The 21,976-nt window shown below is 40.2% G+C and overlaps 1 protein-coding gene across 3 annotated transcripts in view; it reads left to right on the top strand.

Annotated features, from left to right (window-relative positions):
* PTPRG (protein tyrosine phosphatase receptor type G) overlaps positions 1-21,976 on the top strand; it is a 786,314-nt gene that overhangs the window by 676,763 nt on the left and 87,575 nt on the right. For all 3 annotated transcript variants that reach the window (XM_051980013.1, XM_051980023.1, XM_051980032.1), the window contains exon 13: positions 1,889-2,018. In XM_051980013.1, the coding sequence (XP_051835973.1) occupies positions 1,889-2,018 (130 nt within the window). The remainder of the gene's footprint in view (positions 1-1,888; positions 2,019-21,976) is intronic.

Consider the following 21,976-nt stretch of genomic DNA (forward strand, 5'->3'; position numbering starts at 1 on the left):
AACCCTCAATCTTCAAGCCGATGAAGCAATGTGAGCTGGGACAAGTCATGCAGCCCTCCCTGTGAAACGGGACCCATCCAAGGCGGGGTCAGCCGTCCGCTCTGGACTGCCGACCATCAGTTCCCAGCTTGGCTCCTGTTCAGTCACCGGGCCACCTCCAGCTGATTAGTCCTGCTCCAGCCAGTCCCCTGATGGGCCCTACCTCCCTCCGCTGAATGCTGGCCTAGTTTTGGGAAAGCAGACAGAATCGTCACTGAGTGAGCCTGCAGCCCTGCTCTCAACAAAAACAAAAACAGAACGGCTTCCCCCCTCCAGACACAGTTACCCTTTGATTCTGGACTCTCCCCGCCCTTCTCCACTGCATTCTGCCCCCCTGAAAGTGCACGGCCGGCATGATGTCACACAGCAGTGACATCCGGCGGCTCCCAGCTACCTCTGTTTTGTGGACAGGCAGAGATATGTAGGACGGCGAACCACCGCAGCTCAGAACGAGTCCTTGGTTTGTGTCTATTAAAAATAGAGAAAATGAACTGAACCCTCCCTGGCAACTTTGCAGGGGGGGAGATCATGCCTTGTTCTTCTGCCTCGGGTACAAAGCACAGCCTGCTTTTTCAGGGATCGTTTTCTCAGACAATAAACAATTATTAAGCACCTACTGCATGCCGGACCAGGAATAGAGAGAAAGGCAAAGACAACCTCCCCTCAAGAGACTCATCATAAGGGGGAAAGCATGCAAACATTATGTACAAACAAGCTCGAGACAGGTGCCCAAAGGAGTTTTATTTCAACTCACATATGTATGATTAAATAAAATATGCTTAATGAACACCGACTTCTGCAAAGCTCGTTTGTGTTTGCGAACGAGCCCCAGGTCTGTCTGGCCTCCAGCCTGTGGGAGGGATGCTCACAGAGCAGCACTTATGTAAGGAGCACTGTTTTGGTTGTGACTAAGGAGGAAATGGTGACAACTGCACTCTGTGCGATCCCTGGGCTGGCCAGGACAGGCAGCACCGAGCAGGCTGGGCGGGAGCATCGGGGCACTTCGGTCCCTCCCTCTCAAAAGTGGAGCAGGACTCGGTGGCTGCTGCTGTGCTGACCCCGTCTGTTCCCTCTGCATCTCTCTCCCTGCTGCTCCCTCTGATTTGGGTTTTCTCTCTGCCTCTCTCTTTTTTCTCCTTTTTTTCCATCCTTTTCTCCACTTTCCCTTTCTTTCCTCTTCTCCCCTTCATTCTCCTTCTCTCAGCTTTTTTCTCCCCTATCTCTTCATCTTTCTCTTTCCTTCTCTTTCTCCTTCTTTCTCTTTTCCCCTTTTCCCTCCTTTTCTATTCTCCTTTCTTTTCTATCTCCTTTCTCCCCCTCCATTCTCTCTCCCTTCTCATTCTCCTCTTTTTTCTCTCTTCCTCTCTCCTCTTCCTTTATCCCTCTCTCTATTTCTCTCTCCTCTTCTCTCTTTCTCTGTGTGTCTCTGTATCCCCTCTATCTCTATCTCCTTTCTCACTGTGTGTCTGTCTCTGTCTCTCCGTGTGTCTCTCTCTCAATCTCTCTCTTTCTTTTTTCTCTTTTCCTCTTTTCTCTCCCTTTCTACTCTCCTTTCTTTTCTATATCCCTTTCTCCTCCTCTTCTCTCTTTCATCTTTCTCTATTTCTCTCTCCTCTTCTTTTCTCCCTCTCTCTCTCTAATTCTTTCTCCTATTCTCGCTATCTCTGTGTGTCTCTGTATCCCCTCTCTTTGTCTCCTCTCTCAGTGTGTTTGTTTCTATCTCTCTATCTCTTTTTCTCCCTCTGTTTCTGTTTCTCCATCTTTCTTTTTCTCCTTCTCTTTCCCCCTTTTCCATTTTCCTTCATCTCACCCCCTGGTTTTTAACTGGATTGATTTCTGTTTGCTGCAGACAAAAACACCTCTAGCATGGTGACCCGCGCTTCTCCTGGGAGGATGGACTGGATCATCCCCTTGATCGTAGTGTCTGCTCTGACCTTCGTGTGCCTCATTCTTCTTATTGCTGTGCTAGTTTACTGGAGGTGAGTTCATTTTTTTTCTATTCAGCATTAATGAGAAGTTGTGGGAAAAGTTTGCCTTTTAGGTACCAACTGATCAGTGTTGGGCTGGGTGGTAGCCCAGAGTGTACCAGTGGGGAGACTGAAATGGGGATGGGGATGACTTCTCTGATATTCTTTTTCATTCCTTCAAAAAGTTCCTCTTATAAGAGTTGGAGGATTTCTGACATTAACTATCCCAGAAGGGATCTAAATCCTCCAGGATAGGGGACTATTGGTATTGTTGGACCTTATGAAACTGGACCCCAGTTTCACAACTGGCTGATCAACAGGCCATGGAGATACAAGTACAAGGAATAAAACAATTCCTACTTTCAGGGAGCTCACGTTTTAACAGGGCAGACAACAAGGTCCCATGTAAATAGATACAGGAGAAGCATAAAGATGAGAAGTACAAATAAAAACAGGGTATTTAATACAAGTAGTTTTGAATAACTGTATGATATCTCCAAACTTATTAGACCGGTGCTCTTAAAAGTACTTATGAAAAAACCTTTCACCTAGACCAGTTCTTAATGTAGAGTCCTTGGATCAATTTTAGGGGCTCCATGAACTTGGATGGGAAATAAATATATCTCCAAATTCATTAGACTGATGATTCTCTTAAAAGTACTTATGAAAAGGCCTTTCACCTAGACTAGGGGGTTCTTCATCTAGAGTCCTTGGATCGATTTCAAGGATTCCATGAACTTGGATGGGAAAAAAATATATATCTCCAAACTCATTAGACCAATGATGCTCTTAAAAGTACTCATGAAAAGGCTTTTCAGCTAGACAGGGAGTTCTTAACTTAGATTCCTTTAGGGGCTCCATGAACTTGGATGGGAAATAAATATATCTTTCTTTTCTTTAAAAATCAAACTGAAATTTAGCATCTCTTTCAATTATTTAGAGATTGTGAAAAAGGATCCATAGGTGTCACTAGATTGACTGCCAAGCGGATCCATGACAACCATAAAAAAATTAAGAATCCCTAAGCTCGATGTTGAGCTATTACCTATTTAAGATATGACAGTTTAGTAAGTCTACAAAGGTTTCACTGAGCCTTCAACTGTTCCTTGATGATGCCAGAGAATATGTGGGACAAATCATTAATAACAGGAGAAGTCAGGCGAAGCAGCTGTTGCACAGTAGATAGTGAGCTTCTGGGTCAAAAAGAGCTGGCTTCTAAACCTACCTGTGATATGGTGTCTGTGGGATGCTGGGCAAGTCACTGAATCTCTAAATTTTTCACTAAGGTTAAGCTATAGGGAAGAGCTCCATCTGCAGTGACAGAGAGCGTTCCTCACCCACAGATACCCAGACCGATTAGATCCAAAAACAAAAAAGGAGAAACAGTAGCTAGCAGTGAATTTAAGTGAATGGAATCAGGGAAGGCAGGACCAGGCCTCCTTCGGTGACTTCCTCATCCCTTTCCCCTTACAGAGAAATGGGCAAGTGAGGGCAGAGAGCTAGCCAGCACTCTACTGAGCGCTTACACTTTTCCCCTGGGACTTTTTTTGGAAGCAGGTGGCCAAAATAGCTTTGCTTTTCTCAAGTACAAATAGATGTTTAGTGGAAGCTGTCCAAGAAATAGGATAGGTTCCAAGAGTCACAATTATAAAATTATATTTTAAAAGGATGGGTTTAAGGCAGTCTGGTCTTTAAACTTTATTTTTTTAGGCACAAAATTTTTTTTTTATTTATAAAACTAGTGATGGTGATAATATAATAATTAGGAGGACAAAAAAGAAATTTGAATTAGCAGTGTCTGAAAAAAGTAGTTGAGAATGAGATCAGCAGGGGACAGGGCCTCTTTTCTGGCCAACACATATATTTTTAAGTTAATGTTTTGAGTGAAGGTGGATATTGGGAACACAGGGAATTGGTAAGGGAAGAAGGAAGCCCTGTGACCCTTTGACAAAGCACTTTTGACAATACACTGACAGAACTGGCCTTCTTATCTTTTGGAGATAAGTGAATGATATGTGAACAAACCTGCCCTAAATAGAACACACATCAAGGCCGGAGGAGAGCCTGACCCATTCTTTGCCTGAAATTGAAACAGAGACGCTGTAGGACTTTGGAGTGTCAGAGGATTTGGGGTTTTTTGGGTTTTTTTTTTTTTTTGAAAAAAAGACGAAGAACTCATTTTTCGCCACTGCTGGTTAACATCTCATAGGTTTAGTGGCTGCATAATCAACATCACTGTAGAATAGTTCTGAAAGTTAGATGTTTATATCATTTGTGTCCTGCTGCCACAACATGGATTTAATCTCTAAGTTTTTTGTTATTGTTATTTGTTGTTGTTCAGTCACTTTAAATCATTCTGACTCTCCATGACCCCATTTAGGGTTTTCTTGGCAAAGATACTGGAGTGGTTTGCCATTTCCTTCTCTAGCTCACTGTACAGATGAAGAAACTGAGGCAAACAGGGTTAAGTGACTAGCTCGGGGTCACACAACTAATTGGTGTCTGAGGTTAGATTTGAACTCAGGATAATGAGTCTTCCTGACTTTAGGCTTGGTGCTCTGTGCACCAATGTAGCTATCCCTATCTTTGAATCTGACTATGTCACTTAGTTATTTGTAATCCAAGGGAGAAAAGTAGTTGGTGGCCAGCCCTAAATCTGCCTCCTTCCACCTTCTACTCATTCACCTATTCCTGCTGAGACCAAACCGAGCTGGTCTGAGTGTTTTTCTCCATGTCAACTCTCAGAATACTTGAAGTGGTCACCATCCCCCATCTAACTTAAGTCGTCCATTCTCTGGAATAAACATCCATGATTCCTTCAACCCATCATCATCTGGCAAGATATTGAGACCCTTCCTGTTCTTGTTTACCTTCCTCTAGACCTTCTCCAACTCATTCTTCCTAAAAGATAGCACCCAGTATGATGCATAATACTTCAGTGCTTTACTTTTTGTCACCACAAAAGAGTAAAACAAAACTAACCACTCCCCAGAACCAGACACCATGCTTCCCTTCATCAGGCTTTGGGATTGAAGTAATATACTAGACTTATATTGAACTTGCACTCCACTGTGAAATTTCTAGATCATCTTTAGGTAAGAGCCATAGCTTCGGAGACCTAGAGCTTGAAGAAATCTAGGATCAGAGATTAGGAAAGAATATCAGAGGCCATTTAGTCCAGCCCTCTTCCTTAGTAGATGGAGAGGTTGAGGATCAAAAAGATTACTAAGTCCCAGTTTCCCCTCAGTGCCTCTGCCTTCTGCCTCTCCAGATCCTTTTTCTTTTCTTTTTTTTTTTTTTTTTGAAATTTGAAACTTCTGATTTCCATAGGTAACGTTTCACCCTTCCTCATATTTTGGGGAGTGGAAAGGTCTCACTCGGTCCCCTTTACTTCCTCTCCTAAGGGAGAGATCAGCTCATATTACAAAACCAATAGAGCAGTTGTTCTACCAGAGAAGGACTTGACAATGACATTGGTCACTCACACCCTGGGGAAGCCCCATTCCCAAAAACCAAGAGGAGGAAAGAAAAGACATCATTTCCACTTCAACTATTCCCATTTTTTGTCGGAAAGAAGTGGAAGGTCAGGACAGATATAAGCACAGAAATGCTACTGAAGTTTAAGAGATCCTGAGGAAGAATGAGTGAATTTGTGTTGCTGAACATTAATCATCTTCTCTGTCTAAGATGGCAATGATATTGTAGTGTTTCTTTGAGCTTGGAAGGCTTAGTTCATTACGGCATTAGCTGTTGGAACCATAAAGCCAGAGGTACATCTGGGGTTCTTGAAGGGAGCTCCTGGGGACAAGAGGGTAAGATTAGTGTGGATTCAGATCAAGTAAAGAGAGAAAATCTTTATTTCCATGTCAGAAGCAAATACCTTAATGATGGCCACCAATCTGTTTTGTCCATATCCATTAATGTCAGAAGTATTTCAAGATCAAACTAAAGACACTAAGTTTATGTCTATATGTCTTTGAGGATGAGGAAGATTTCATGATTTTCTCAAATTTAAATGGGTAGAAGTAGGATTTATATCCAGATATTTTGACTCCAAAGCCAGTACAATGAACCTAGTGGCAAAAGCAGTTGTGTTCAATCAAGGAACTCTCTTAGAGAGACAGAGCCAACTTCCAAAGCCAGTTTTTTGAATTGGAAATCCTTTCTGTGATTAATACCACATTGGAAAGACTACTCAAAGCATCTCACAAAACAAAAAAAGAAATAGACCTTTGAGCTTAAGGTTACTTTTACAAAGGCCTCTTGAATGGTTTGTCTTATGGACTGAGAGAGATGGAGAGAAAAAGGTGTCTCTCCCAGTACCTACAATGATCTTACTGTGAGAAAGGCCTATAGCATAAACTTAATTGACCTGACAATGTAGCCCTCACTAGAATAAGACAAAGGGTTTTCTTTTATTGGTAGATTTAAGCTTCAATTACTTTGGAGCTCAAGCCTGCTTCCAAATGACTTGCAGAGAGGAACATTTTTAGCTTTGGTTATAAAATAGGGGAGATGTGTTTAAGGAAATGAACTGTATGATACTTGGGAAATCCCTCCACCTCTCTGCACTTCAGGTTCCCCGTTTGTAAAATGGGGCCAAAAATGGTGGCTGCCCACAGTGCTCTTGTGAGGATCGAGTGAAGTAACTGACAAACTAAATAGATGCAAAATGTTCAATACAAGGGAGACTAGAAGAATACTAACAGGTAGGAGGATCAGAAAAGGTCTAGAGAAGGCAGTGATTGATTTGTATTTTGAAGGCAAAGATGGACTCTATAAAATAAAAGTATAGGACAGGTGCACTGTGGGCATGGAGGCAGGCAGTAAGGAATATGGGGAGGGGAGAGCCATACCTGAGCTATAGAAGGAAGGCCAGTGTATCAGGTTGGTTCAGAGGCCAGGTAAGACTGCCCAGTGAGGCTGAAAAAAACAGGAGAGGGTAATTTCTTTTTTTTTTTTTTTTCTGAGGCAGTTGGGGTTAAGTGACTTGCCTGGGATCACCCAACTAGGAAGTGTTACATGTCTGAGGCTGAATTTGAACTCAGGTCCTCCTGACTTCAGGGCTGGTACTCTATCCACTGTGCTATCTTGCTGTCCCAAGAGGGTAATTTCAATAAGGTGATGAGGTAAAAAGGCAGATCACAAAGTGAGTGAGATGAAAAAAAGTGGAGACAGTGATTTCAGACAATACTTTCTTTTTCTTAAAAAAAACAAAAACATTTATTTATTAACATCCTTTCTAAATTTAGCATTCTAAATTCTCTTCCTGCCTCTCACTATCTCCACCTACTGAGAAGGCAAGCAAAATGACATCATTTATGCATATGAAGTCCTGCAAAACATTTCCATATTAGCCAGATCACAAAAAAGCAAGAAAAATAAACAAAGCAAGAAAATTAAAATTCAATTTCATTCATACTTTATCAGTTCTCTCTCTGGAAACATCAGAGAATTTTTCCATGATGAATCCTTTGGAATTGTCTTGAATCATTGTATTGATCAGAGTTGCCACATATTTCACAACTGATCATCATTACATTACTATTACTGTGCACAATGATTTTTCTGGTTCTTCTCACTTTACTTTGTATCAGTTCATATAGGTGTTGCCATAATTGTTTTGTTTTTGCTAAAACCACTCCCTTGTCACTTCTTTTATTTTTATTTTCTTTTATTTATTTGTTTGTTTGTTTTTGCTGAGATAATTGGGGTTAAGTGACTTGCCCAGGGTCACTCAGGTAGGAAATGTCAAGTATCTGAGGCCAGATTTGAACTCAGGTCCTCCTGACTTCAGGCCTGGTGCTCTATCCACTGTACCACCTAGATGCCCTGCCCTTGTCATTTTTTACCACATAATAGTATTCCATCTCAATGAAATGTCATAATTTGTTCAGCTATTCCGGGACTGATGAGCATCCCCTCAAATTCCAATTCTTTGTCAGCACAAAAAGAGTTGCTATAAATATATATGTCTCTTATATTTCTTTGATTTGTTAGTGGTATGGAACCTAGGTATTGTTGGGTCAAAGTTTTATAGCCCTTGGGCATAATTAGTTCAAATTGTTCTCCAGAATGATTTAATGAGTTTACAACTCCACCAATAGTTTACTGATATACATATTTCCCTTCCTGCCCTCCAGCATTTGTCATTTCTGATATGTGTGAAGAGTACCTTCAGTTATTTTAATTTGCATTTCTCTAATGAATAGTGACAGAGCATTTTTTTCATATGACTATAGTTTTGATTTCTCCTTCTGAAAATTGCATATATATTTCCTTTGACCATTTATCATTTGGGGAATGGTTCTTATTGCTACAAATTTGACTCATTTGAGATATTAGGCCTTTATCAGAGAAATTTGCCCTTAACATTTTTTGATATTACTTTATTGTCTGTGGTATCTTTTAGCAATATGTAGTTTTCTTTATTATCTCATTTAAGTAAATCTGGTTTTTTTTTTTTGTTTGTTTCAGTTTTTGGTTGTTTTTTTGCTGAGGCAATTGGGGTTAAGTGATTTGCCCAGGGTCACCCAGCTAGGAAGTATTAAGTGTCTGAGACCATATTTGAACTCAGGTCCTCCTGACTTCAGGGCTGGTTCTCTATCCACTGCACCACCGAGGTGCCCCAGTCTGGGGTTTTTTTGTGTTTTGTTTTGTTTTGTTTTGTTTTTGCTGTGTCTAAGATCATGATTGATAGCTTGGACCTCTTGTATTTTCAGTGAAACATAAGAGTCTGCTCTAGCCCTTTATTTTAATTCTGTGTGCATTTCTGTTTCAAGTATGTCTCTTGTATACAACATATTGTTAAACCCATACAGATGTTTGTGTATATATTCTTCCCTCTTAACCAATTCCAATGAGAGTGAGGTTCAAGCATTGGCTACCAACGCCCCCCAATTTCTTCCATCAAAGTTCTTTCTTGAACACCTCTTTTAGGGAAAAAAAATCCCACTCCAACTTTCTCTTCCCCTTCTCCCAAAACATAACTCTTTCTCACCCCTCTTTTTTTTTTAAAGAAATCATCTCAACATAATCAATTCATACCTATCCTCCCTGTCTTTATAGCTTCCTAACTGGCCTATTAATGTTAAAATTGTTCCGAATTGCATGTATTATCTTCCCACATAGGGATGGAAACAGTATAACTTTATTGAGTCCCTTCTGATTATACTGTCATGTTTACTTTTTAATGCATTTCGAATTCTGTTTGAATTCAGATTTTCTATTATTAAGCCTCTGGTCTTTTCGTCAGGAATTGTTAAAAAGTCTTCTATTTATTATCTATTTTTTCCCAACTTAAGTATTCTACTCAGTTTTTTTTTTTTTTTCTGGGTAGCTGATTCTTGGTTATGGTCCTAGAAAGATCTTTGTCTCCTAGAGTATCATTTTCCAACCCTCCACTTTTTGAAAGCAGTTTTGTGCTTTTTCACAGTTTTTGATTTGTTTCTTTCTAGCTGCTTAAAGTATTTTGTCCTTGAGCTGGAAACTCTGGAAATTCATCCTTGGGGAATTTTCATTTTAGAACCTCTTTCAGGAGGTGATTAGTGGACCTGTTCCTTTTCTATTTTCTATTGTCTATGATTTTGGAGCAGTTTTCCTTAATAATTTCTTGAAATAGGATGTTTAGATTTTTGATTGCTCATGATTTTAGGTAGTCCAATACTTGTTAAATTATCTCTCTTCAATCTGTTTTCTAGTTCAGTTGTTTTTCCAATGAGATATTTCATATTTACTTCTACCTTTTCATTCTTTTGACTTTGGTTTATTGTTTCTTGAGATTTTAGGAGTTATTAGCTTCCACTTTCCCAGTTCTAATTTTTAAGGAATTATTTTCTTCAGTGAGCTTTTGTACTTTTTTGTATTTTTTTTCCATTTGATCAATTCTGCTTTTAAAGAAGATTTTTTATTTTCTTTAGAGAATTTTTGTCCCTTCTTTTCCTTTTGGCCTATTCCGTTTTTTAAGCAATTATTTTCTTCAGTGAATTTTTGTGTCTTTTTACCATTAGACCAATTTTGGTTTTTATGATGTGATTTTCTTCAAGTGTATGTGTGTGCACTCATGTGCATCTCTTTCACCAAGTTCTTCATTTTCTTTTCATAATTTTCTTTCATCACTTATTTTTTCCCAATTTTCCTTCTACCACTTTTATCCCCATTTATCAATAGCTCATGAGTAGGAGCAGAGGAAGTTCAGTGGTGACAATGATTCTGGGCTAAGATTTGGCAAGACAATAAGCAAAAGGTTGAAGCAAAGGGTTCAACAAAGAACAGTGCAGCACTGAGAACATGATGGAAGGAAAATCAAGTCAGAGGAGGAGTGATGGCCTGGAAAGCAATGACAACATTGGTGTTCTAAATGTGGGCAAAGAATCGATTTAGGAAATGTGAACAAGTCCATTGTTTGGTGTCTACATTAGAAATCACCAGCACACCAAAAGTGTCACTGTGAGTCAGGAAGACCTAGCTTTGTGACCTAGGCAAGACTCCACACTTGGTTGGTGTCTCCAGGGTAATCTCTGCTCTAAGAATATAATTAAATATAATTATAAATATAATATAATATAAATTATTATATATAATTAATAATCTAGGCCTAATTCTGTCTAAGTAGTTTGACATAAGAAGCAGTATGGCCCAATAGGTTGAGGTGACTTCAGAGAAAGAGCTAGGTTCAAGTGCTGATTTTGAGACTTATTGGCCATGTATTCCTGTGAATGTTCCAGACAGCTCAGTTTCTTTTTTTTTTTAATTTTAATTTTATTTTATTTAATAATAACTTTGTATTGACAGAATCCATGCCAGGGTAATTTTTTACAACATTATCCCTTGCACTCGCTTATGTTTCGATTCAGACAGCTCAGTTTCAGATGAGTCGCCAGTGTGCATGTATAGAAGAAGCTTCTGCATTGAGAGTTTCCTCACAGATAAAATAATAGAATCTGGAAGAAAGAAATTCTGAGTCCACCTTTTAAATCACTATAGTCAGGTGGAATACATTCCCAAAGACAGCATTAGATTTCAGTTCTCCTTAAGTTCCTAAAACATTAATATGTTGACAATTCAAAAAACCTGAAGCAATTCAGCTTATTCCATTCAAACAGTCAGAGATCAGCAAAAGCTTTTGGGTGTTTGTATAATTGAGGGTAAATAATGGCAGAGAGATTTCCAGGAGATCTAATCGAGTGTGTCCAGAAATCCAGAATGTCATGGTTCATATGGTCATCATAGAGATGAAACATACAGGGTTGACTTCAGAGTCAGGGAGCCATGGGTTCACGTGTCACTACTAACTGTGTGAACCTGGGCTAGTCATTGACCCTCTCAGTATCTCAGACAACTTTCAGAGACTTGGAATTACAGAACCAGTGCCTGTTGGCACTGGCAAAGAGTATTTCCTTTCCAGGAATCCCTAAACCAATGTAATCACAGTCCAGATCCAAAAATTCTCATCATCAGTTCCAAGAATGTTAGCACTAGAAGGGACTTCAGGGGATTATCTTGTCACAGAATCATAGTTTCAGACTGAAAGGATACTCAGAGACCGTGAAATGCAACCCCATTCATTTTAGAGCAAAGTAAACTGAGACTTAAACAAAGTTTTCCCAATATCATCTAGATCCCAGCTTCTTAAACTGTGGGTCATGACCCCATATGGGGTCTTATAACTGAATGTGGGGGTCACAGAATTATGATTTATTACCAATAAATGTCTGTGTGTATACCTTTTAAATATACCTATATACCTGGGGTCTCAGAAAAATTTCTTGGATGTAAAAGGGTCACGAGTTGAAAAAGTTTCAGAAATGCTGATCCAGATTGTGACAAGAACTCAGATCTCTGAAACTCCAGTCTCAGCATCCTTTTCACGCAGGTGAAAAATAGCACCAGGCTTTCTCTGAACCTTTTCAGTATACACAGGAGGAAACTTAGGCTCAGGGAAAGGGAAGAGAATGAGCATTTCTATAGCGCATGCTACGTGCCAGCCATTGTGCTGAGTCTTTTACAAGAATTGTTCAGTCATTTCAGTCAGATCTGACCTTCTGTTACCCCATTTAGGGGTTTTATTGGCAAAGATTCTGGAGTGCTTTGCCTTTTCCTCCTGCGATCCATTTTATAAATCAGGAAACTGAGGTAAAATTAAGTGACTCATCCCTATGATCTGCTAGAATGGTTTGCCTTTTCTTCCTGCAATCCAGATTACAGATAAAGAAACTGAGGCAACATTAAATGACATCCTTATGATCTTGTAGAATGGTTTGCTTTTTCCTCCTGCGATCCATTTTACAAATCAGAAAACTGAGGCAAAATTAAGTGATTCATCCCTATAATCTGCTAGAATGGTTTGCCTTTTCTTCCTGCAACCCATCTTGCAGATAAAGAAACTGAGGCAACATTAAGTAACTTATTCCTATGATCTGCCCAGGCTCACACAGCTACTCTGAGGCTGGATTTCCACTCAAATCTTCCTGATTCCAGACTCACCATTGATCCATCTCACTGCCCGATAAATTTGATGTAAAGTGACTTACCCAGAGTCACCTGGAGACTGAGCCTAAGAGATCAGTGAGCCCTTCCCATTTCAAATAGCAAAGCTAGAAAGAGATACGAGTTGGTTTTTCTTGTGTTTTACAACAGAGAAAGTTCACTGGAAGGCGAGCTCCTCCGCCTCGGAGCCGGTAGTCCCATTGTCCTTTTCACAGCCTCAGAGACTGGGACCATGTGTCTCTTTCTCCTTAACACCTCGGCGTGGTGTCATGCGGATAGATGGCAAGCAGCATTTCCTTTGGCTCCAAACATGTGTGTGGTGAAGGCAAAAAAGGCCTGGGAAAGAGAACTCAGCTGTTTCCTCTGTCACTTTCACAAAGGTTCAAAAGGGAGCATGAGCTGACTTGGGGATCAGCTAAGAGCCACTATTTTCCCAGCACTGCCAAATTATTCTGGCAAAGACCTCAGGATGCTGTCACTTGGAGCCAGCTAAGTTATTATGCACATTGGGCAGTGAAGAGAAATGTGTTGACTTAGTGAGTTCTCCATTACTCAGGCAAGAGCTTCAATAGAGGAGCCCCCAAATAAGCAAGTAATATCCTCTCTCCCCAGGAGAACAGTGAGTTACCTCTTTGCATTCTCGGTGGCTTTGGTACTACCTTGCCAAAAAGGATTCTTTCCAGGAAAAAAAAATTTTTTTTACCCTTTTCCTTCTCAGAATTGGAGTTGAGTCTTCATTTGAAATGATTTTATTGAGTTCAAATCTGGTTTTAGATACTTATTAGACTGTGAACAAATGACTTAATCCTGTCTGCCTCAGTTTCCTCATCTGTAAAATGAGTTGGAGAAGGAAATGGCAAACCACTCTACTATCTTTGGTAAAACCCCCAAATAGGGTCACAGAGAAATGAAATAACAACAATGGGTCATCTTTTGATTCTGAGACAGAAAATTTGATCTGCCTTCTCTGCCCCTGCTGAAAATATTCATTTTTTTTTGACCCTCATTGCTAAAGATCAGTATGGGAAGCATTTGAAAAAGGTGATATAATGAGTAGATTCAAGAAGATCTGATTTTGATTCCCACCTCAGACAAGTATTGTTCAGTTATTTCACTAGCTGTGTATTTCTGGGCAATTTAATTAACCTCTCTGCTCTTCCATTTCCTTATCTATAAAGTGAAGGAGTTGCCTTTCATAAGCTCTCAGTGGATGTTCTTATCATTTGTAAGATGAAGGGATTAGACTCACTTCTACTCCTTCCTCAGATACTTACCAGCCATGTGACTATAAGCAAGTTATTTAATATCCTAGTGCCTCAGTTTCTCCATCTGTAAATTCCCACTCTCTAGGATTTGTTTCCTGATGTTCTGTGCTGGTGAGATGGCACTTAGGACATGAGAAAGATGTGTGGAAATCTCCATGGACCAGCATCTTTCAGAAGGTCTCCCTCCCATGAGCTCCAAACACTAAATACAGGAATATACATTTTTAGAAATTTCACCATGTGTTGGGGCTTCCTCATTATTCCCTGTTCATGAAAACAAGTGATTTCTGTTGACATCACGTTTTTCCCCTGCCTTGATGTTGAGTAGAATAGTGTATAATAAATACATGTGGATACAAAGCCTGAATGAGGGGGATAGAGAAGAGACTCAGACAAACACATAGATGAATGTGAAAATCAAGCACGGGTCGTGCTAACTGCCCCTCCTTCTCCCCACCCCCACACACATTGTTTTGTTGAGTTTTTGTCCATGGAAGGGCTGACCACATGTGTGCCTCTCTGGGAAGTTGCACCCACTCCCTTCCTGTACTCATTCCCACAGTGGCGACAATGAGAACGTGGCGCCGCCGATCTCATGTACACATCTCCCTCCTTCCATCTGCTCTGGCAGCAGCCTCTTCCAAGTAGCTCATGGCTACGTTTGTTTTAAACACCCGTCCCGGGGGAAGGAAAGGGGGAAAAAAACGGGAGGGAGAAGTATGCTGCAAGAAAGCTTTCATCAGATGCAGACCTTTGAGTAGCTGTGGAGAGATCAAAGGCAGGTCGCCAATGGGATAGCCTTTGGGAGGTTTGGAAGACGGGAAGCTTCACCATCCTAGCCATACACTTGGCATTTTTCTAGAATTTTGGGACTGAAGCAGGCTTACCTAGGGGTTCAAATCCCAGCTCTGCTCCTTAGTGTGTCTGAGTGACCTTAAATAAACACTTCATTTCTCTGATTCTCATTTTCTTCATCTATTAAACGAAAGGAATGGACTTGATGTCCAGACAAGTCATGGGTCAGTCAGTATTCATCAATAATGATGGCAAGCTTTGCAAAGCACTTTACATATATATTGTCTCATTTGATCTTCACAACCATCCTGGAAAATAGTTCTTATTATTCCCATTTTATAGAGGAGAGAGGTGCAGCGTCTTGTCCAATGTCCCACCATTCCAAGGAAGAATTCTCATTTTACAGATGAGAGAGGTTCAGTATCTTGTCCAATGTCCCACCGTTTTAAGGAAAAATTTCCATCTTACAAATGAGAGAGGTTCAGCATCTTGTCCAATGCCCCACCACTCCAAGGAAGAATTCTCATTTTACAGATGAGAGAGGTTCAGCATCTTGTCCAATATCCCACCATTTTAAGGAAAAATTTCCATCTTACAAATGAGAGAGGTTCAGCATCTTGGCCAAAGTCCCACAATTCTAAGGAAGAATTCCATTTTACAGATCAGAGAGGGTCTTGTCCAAGGTCCTGCCATTCTAAGGAGGAATTCCCATTTTACAGATGAGAGAGATTCAGCTTCTTGTCCACCATCCCACAATTCTAAGGAAGAATTCCCATCTTACAGATGAGAGAGGTTCAGCATCTTGTCCAATGTCCCACCATTCTAAGGAAGAATTCCCATTTTACAGATGAGAGAGGTTCTTATCTTGTCCAACGTCCCACAATTCTTAGGAAGAATTCCCATTTTACTGATGAGAGAGATTCAGGGTCTTGTCCAAGGTCCCTTCATTCTAAGAAAGAATTCAGTTCTTGGTAATGCTAAATCTAGTGTTCCATACACTATGTCATCTAGCTGCTTATTAAGTGCCTACTACGTGTCAGGTTCTGTGCCAGGCACACATACAAAGAGCGAAATGATCCCTATTCACAAAGAGCTTGCATTCTGAAGCAAGAAACTGCAAATCCATATCAACGATAGGCAGAATAAATTTTAAGTGAACAAATCCAAAATTATATGAAGGAGTTCTGTGGATCCCACAGCATCTGGGAGTGGCAGCGATTAGGAAAATGTTCCTGTCAAAGTAGCACTTGAGCCGCATCTCCAAGGCCGAGAAGGTCACAATTCTATGATTTTTCACCAGATAACAGGGCAAAGGAAGGGGGTAAGACGTAGCCCTCACAGAATAAAGGATTGATTCCCCCTCCTTCTCACACAAATGTAGCATGCCCAGTTGGTGCTTATTTAAGCACCTACTATGTGCTGGGCAATACCAGGTGCTGAGGGTACAGGAAGCTTATGAAACAGTCCCTGCTCTCAAGAACTCTTACTTCCTATCAAAGGAGTGTTCATATAAAAGCACATCCAGAATAAATACGGTTATTTTAAATGCATGAGAGGATCTGGGGACTCTGAAAAGATTAGGAAATCATAGTCTTTCTTCATGGTGACTAAAGATGGCTCGCCCCCGAGGTCTGAGGTTCATTAGGACAATTGTCTCCTTCAGAGCCGCTGCCTGGGGAGGGCCCTCTGTGGAGGGGCTCCACCTGTTCTCCGGGGTGGCTGATGGGGCTTTCTCTGCCCTTCAAGGCCAGTGCAGGGGCCTGCAGCTGTGGGTAGGGGGGGCCCGGGTCATCTGCTGGCTGAGGCAGCCATTCCTTTGCAAGTTTCCCCTCAATAACCATTTCCCAAACAGCTACTCGGGGCCCTTTCAGAATTCACAGGCGCTGTCCGTTGTTATGGCAACGACCCCCTGCTGTCAGATTGGCCCTGAGATGCCCGTCGGAGCTTCTGAACAGGCAAAGTTCTGCTCATTAGGCAAAAAGAGAAGCAAGATTCACTGCCTCCAGCAGATGCTTAAACACGCTGAATGATACTTTAAAGATGGGATTAGGTGGGATGGCTTGATGAGCTGAAGGAAGGACTCCAGGAACTTCCTGTTCCCTGAGAGCCGCTTCTTTAGTCTAATGATTTTCTTTCTTTCTAACCTACCTTGCCCCCCAACACACACCCCTTTTTTATTATAAGAACTCCTTTTATTATTTCTTTTGGGACCAGACCTAATTAGATTGGTATAATAACTCCTGGTGGGGAAACTCCCTCTCTCAACACAGGTCAGCATCTTCCCACAACTTCTACTCACAAGTTGTCTTGGAGGTCCGAGAGGTTGAGTAGCCTGCCCATCGTCACACAGCCACTGTGGAGAGGGGGAATTTGGAGCCAGTTCTTTCTGAATCTGGGACCTGGATTGTTTACTCTACCTTTACTTTTCTCTTCACAAGAGGAGGTTTTTTCTTTTTCTCTTCCTTTTTTTTTTTTTTGGTTGGATTAGTCATGATTTAATTAGTATAAAGAACTTCCAAAAAGGGCATTTACTTTACCAAGAAAGATCTGAATGGGGCCTACAATTGATTGATTTCCTCGGTCCCTATCCCCCACTCCAGTGTAATCACAGATTTATACCTGAAGGGACCATCTAGGACATGACATACATACATCCTTATTTTACATATAGGCCCAGATATTTTATTTAAAATCACATGGATTATGGCAACAGCTGGAATATGAATCTACATCCCTTAACCCAGTCCATTGTTCTTTTATTGGGTAAAGGGGCAATGACTTGTGTGAGACATGACTTGAATCCAGTTTTTCTTGACTCTGAGTCTAAACTGCTTTGACGAACTTTATGTTTAGGTCCGAAACAACTTTACCCAAGAGATCAAATTATTATTTGGTGACTTTTGATTCTGGAGGAAGTACTATCAGTTTTTTTGCTGGAGCCAAAACGGTCTGTTCCTCAAACAGAGAAACTGGCAGTGTTCACAGATGAGGGAAGGGTTGGAAAGAAATCAAAATATTTCCGAGAGCAGCGTGGTTCAAGCTTTTGTGTCAAATTGTGAGTGTACACCAATACATGCAAGTTTCCTTCCTCCTGGTGAACAGAGCGTTGGGGCTTAGCGCATTCATAGACTTCCAGCGAAGAATGTTTTCCCATGCAATTCCCAGGGATGTTCTGCAGAGGGAGGCAGAGGAATTGCTGACTACCCACTCTGTCTATGACTTTTTGTCGATCGTGAGTTAGTTTGTTTTCCTTAGTTTCTTGTATTCCTGCCAAGCACCTTTTTCCTAATGCAGAGTCTAAAAATTATGGGAATAAATTAAAATTATTTGATGGTCATGAAAAAATGAAGGGAGGAGACCTGAAAATGTCTGGGAAAAAAGAGATGGTCCAGGGAGTAAAAAGCCTGTGAGTGAATTGCAGAATCACAGAATTTCATAATTAGAAGGAAGCGTAACAACCATCTGGTCAAAGCAGATCCAAAATGAATCCTCAAAACAACATAGCCAACTAAACAATAAATGCCCTAACATCTATCTATTATTATCTTATCCATCTAATCTCTTATCATGAATCTTTGAAATCATGTATCAAATCATTCACCTCCTATCTAGGAGCTATTTATCAACCATCCACCTGTATCTATTCAACTATCTTTCTATTTATCCATCTATTTATTCATGACCGTATATCTATCTGCACATATATATCATCTATCTTACTACTTATCTTTTTATCTATCTCTCCATCTTTATATCAGTCTTTCTTTCTAGCCTCCATTTACTCTTGGAGTTTTTTGTGGATCATCCATTCTTCCTTGCCACCCCTCCCAGGGCTCTACTTGTACTGATTAAGGGAGTCTGAGTTTCCCCCTTACTCTTAGTACTTCTTCATTATATTAAAAACTTTCTTCTGTTTGCTCATGTTTCTAACCTATTCTGTTAGTCTCTTTTTGTACTCTTGACCAGCTTAAATAAACACTGAGCTTTTCTCTGCTATTCTTAGAATGTCTCTGCCCTGCTGCAAGTTACCTGGATTCTAGTCCCCCTCTCTTCTTTCTGAAAAATCCCTGGCCCAGGATAGGGAGCTGGACCCAGAACTGGGATGATGCTCCACCCTTAGCCTCAGTCGGATTTCTGCATCTGTCTCTGGGAGGCACAGTTCCACTGGTCTTGGTACCTCACAGGTTCTTTGCCCAGTAAATCCCTGCAGATCCATGATTTTGTCCTTATCCTGTACTCTGGAGTCCTGGATTCTCTCCATCTGTCTCTTTGTCTATCTCTGTCTGTGTCTCTCTATTTCTGTCTCTGTCTCTCTCTATTTCTTTCTCTCTCTCTCCATCCCTTCTTCCTTCCCTCTTTCCCTTCCTGTTTTTATCTCTTTCTCTCTCTCTCATTTTATCAAATCTTTGTTTCATCTGATGTGCCTTTTCATATTTTCCTGTTTTTTTCTCTTGAAAGTTTTACTTATATGGAAACTTTTTTGTTCATACAGAGACAGAGAAAGACAGAGACAGAGAAAAACAGGGAAGGGAGGAAGAGAGAGAGAAAGATATAGAGAGAGACAGAAAAAGAGAGAGAGAGAGAAAGATATAGAGAGAGACAGAAAAAGAGAGAGAAAGAAAGAGACAGAGAGAGAAAGAGACAGAGAGAGTAAAAGAGAGAGAGAGAGACAGACAGACAGACAGAGTAAAAGAGAGAGGGAGAGAGAAAGAGAGAGAGACAGACAGACAGGGAGAAAGAGAAAGAGAGAAAGAGAGAGAGAGAGAGAGAGCACTAATGAACATCACACAAGTGAGCTTATCCAACAGCTATCTCTTTTATAGGTTAAAATCCCTAACTCTATTAACCTGTTCTAATTCTCTTCATTCTAGATGTTCTCCAGTTCATTAATGACCTTCTTAAAATATATTTAATAATAAGAATTGGTTAACATTCAGATAAAATATTTGGATAAAATAACATTAATAAAGCCCTGGCATCTAATATTATTGAAATAATGACGTTCAAATAAAAAAGACTTATTGTAACACAGCAGATGTTTCAAGGTTTTAAGTAATTGAGAAAGACCAATGCTATAGAGCCCAGACAGTTGGCCTTGATGTCAAGAAAACTTGGGCTTCAAGCTCCTCTGACACCTCCTCACTTGTGGCCATGTCCTCCAGACTCCTGGACTTGCCATAAGATCCCAAATTACCTGTTAAGTGCCAGTTGGTTTCACTTGGAGGGAGTTTTGCAAGGTGGATAGAATCTGGAAGTCCTAGGTTCCTTGCATATCTCTGACCCTTGAGAGCTTTATGACTTTGGACAAGTCACTTATGCTGTATGGGACTGAGCTTCTTGGTGTGTAAGATAATGTGGTTGAACTTAATAACCTCAAAGCCCTAACTCTATGATCTTATGATCCCATTAGGGATCCCCTACCCAGGTGAAAGAAATCATAATTTGTGATTGAAATGATAAAAAGTGAATCCATAGAATTCAAAGAAAAAGTTGGCCATACACAAACTAGAACAACCTCAAATGGTGTTGATTGAGCAGTTCTTAGGTTCTTATTTCAGGAAAAGAATTTGTTTTTCTTCGGTTTTGTTAGGGAGAGAAGCTAGGTCATAGCTTTGTCCCAGGACTCGGTTATTTGAATCTGAATGGGGAAAAAAATGGGGCCAGAATTAGGGACACTAGTGATGTTGCTTTCTTGGATGATCTTTATAATCTGAATTATCTGTCACTCAACTCTATCAGCATCAGAGGCCAGAAGCTTGACAGGGACTTCTGCACTGTTTAAAATGGTAGAGTCCAAGATTCTGGAATAATCACAACAATAACAACTACAACAATAATCCCCAATAACAACAAACAATAACTTACTATGTACCAGTTACTGTACTAAGCACTTTCTAATTATTATCTCACTTTACCTCACAATAGCCTTGGGAAATAATTGCTGTTATTATCCCAATTTTATAGATCAGGAAACTGAGGCAGACAGGTTAAAGAAATTAAACACAATCCCACAACAAGGCAGTGTCTGAGGTCAGATTTGAAACCAGTTTTTCCTGTTCCACTGTGCCATCTCGCTGGATATTCAACAATAGCTGCACCAAGAAAAATGAGTAAATGTGTTAAAGCCCCTTTGTTGCTGGGAGATCCCAGTTCAAGTTTTGTCTTTTACATTGACTTGTTATGTGACTGAGTGTAAAAGGTTTACAATCTCAATGCCCCGAGGCAAGACTCTAAAACTAGCTATTACAGCAAGAAGATAAGCCAACACTGAAATCACAGGTTCAAATTAAACAATTGTGGGGTGAAAACAGCATTCAACTTAAAATCAAAAAGCTTGGGTCTAGTCCTGAGTGATAGTTCCACTCTCTCTTGACCTTGGCCATATTATTTAAATCTTCCTGAGCCTCTTTTGCCTCATCTATTAAATTAAGGCATGGATATGTATCCTCTTCCCTTACAGTTTGATTGTGATGATTATTAAATCCCTGCTATGTGCCAGGTGGGGCAGCTAGATGGTACAATGGATAGAGCACCAGCCCAGAGTCAGGAGGCCTTGAGTTCAAATGTAGTTATATGATCCTGGGCAAGTCACTTAATTCTCCTTGCTTCAGTTTCCTCATCTGTAAAATGAGCTGGAGCAGAAAATGGCAAACTGCTCCGATATTTTTGCCAAGAAAATTCCAAGTGGGATCACAGAGAGTCGGACATGACTGAAATGACTCAAAAGCAAAATGTGTTAGGCACTGTACTAGGACCTGGGAATACAAAAAGAGGTTAAAAAAAAAAAAAAGAAAGAAAAGAACCGTCCCTGTCTCCCAAAGATTCCCAGTCTATTAGAGATTATCATAAATAATTGATTTAGAACTGCAAGGGGCTTTAGAGGTCATAGATCACACCCCTCTGTTTTATAAACGAGTAAAGTACAAAGTAAAGCCCAAAGTCACCCAGATTATAAAGGCCAGAGCAAGGATTAGAATCTGAAAATCTCCTCTGAATCCAGTTCTCTCTCCACATTGTCATGCTGCCTTCCCTCTCCCTTGTCAAGTGCTTTGCATAAAAGTAAGCTGCCATCATCAACATCATCATCATCATCATCTATTCATTCATTTCATAGAAGTTCAACATTTAAGTGATGTAGTCACTTAACTTCTGGCTGTCTTAGGCTTCTCATTTTAAAAAAATAAGAATAATAATAACACAAATGAGATAATTATGTAAAATGCTTAGCAAACCTTGAAAGTAGGTAGTAGGTAGATAGAAGGTAGGTAATGGTATATAGACATATATATACATACTTATGTATACATATGTATATGTACATATCTGTCGACATATATGTATGTATTTATATTACATACGTTTTTGTTATTATTGATAATCTAATTTAGCTCCATTTCTTTCTTTAGCCAACATGAAAGATAG

Source organism: Antechinus flavipes, chromosome 1 (assembly GCF_016432865.1).
Source record: "Antechinus flavipes isolate AdamAnt ecotype Samford, QLD, Australia chromosome 1, AdamAnt_v2, whole genome shotgun sequence".
NCBI lineage: Eukaryota > Metazoa > Chordata > Mammalia > Dasyuromorphia > Dasyuridae > Antechinus > Antechinus flavipes.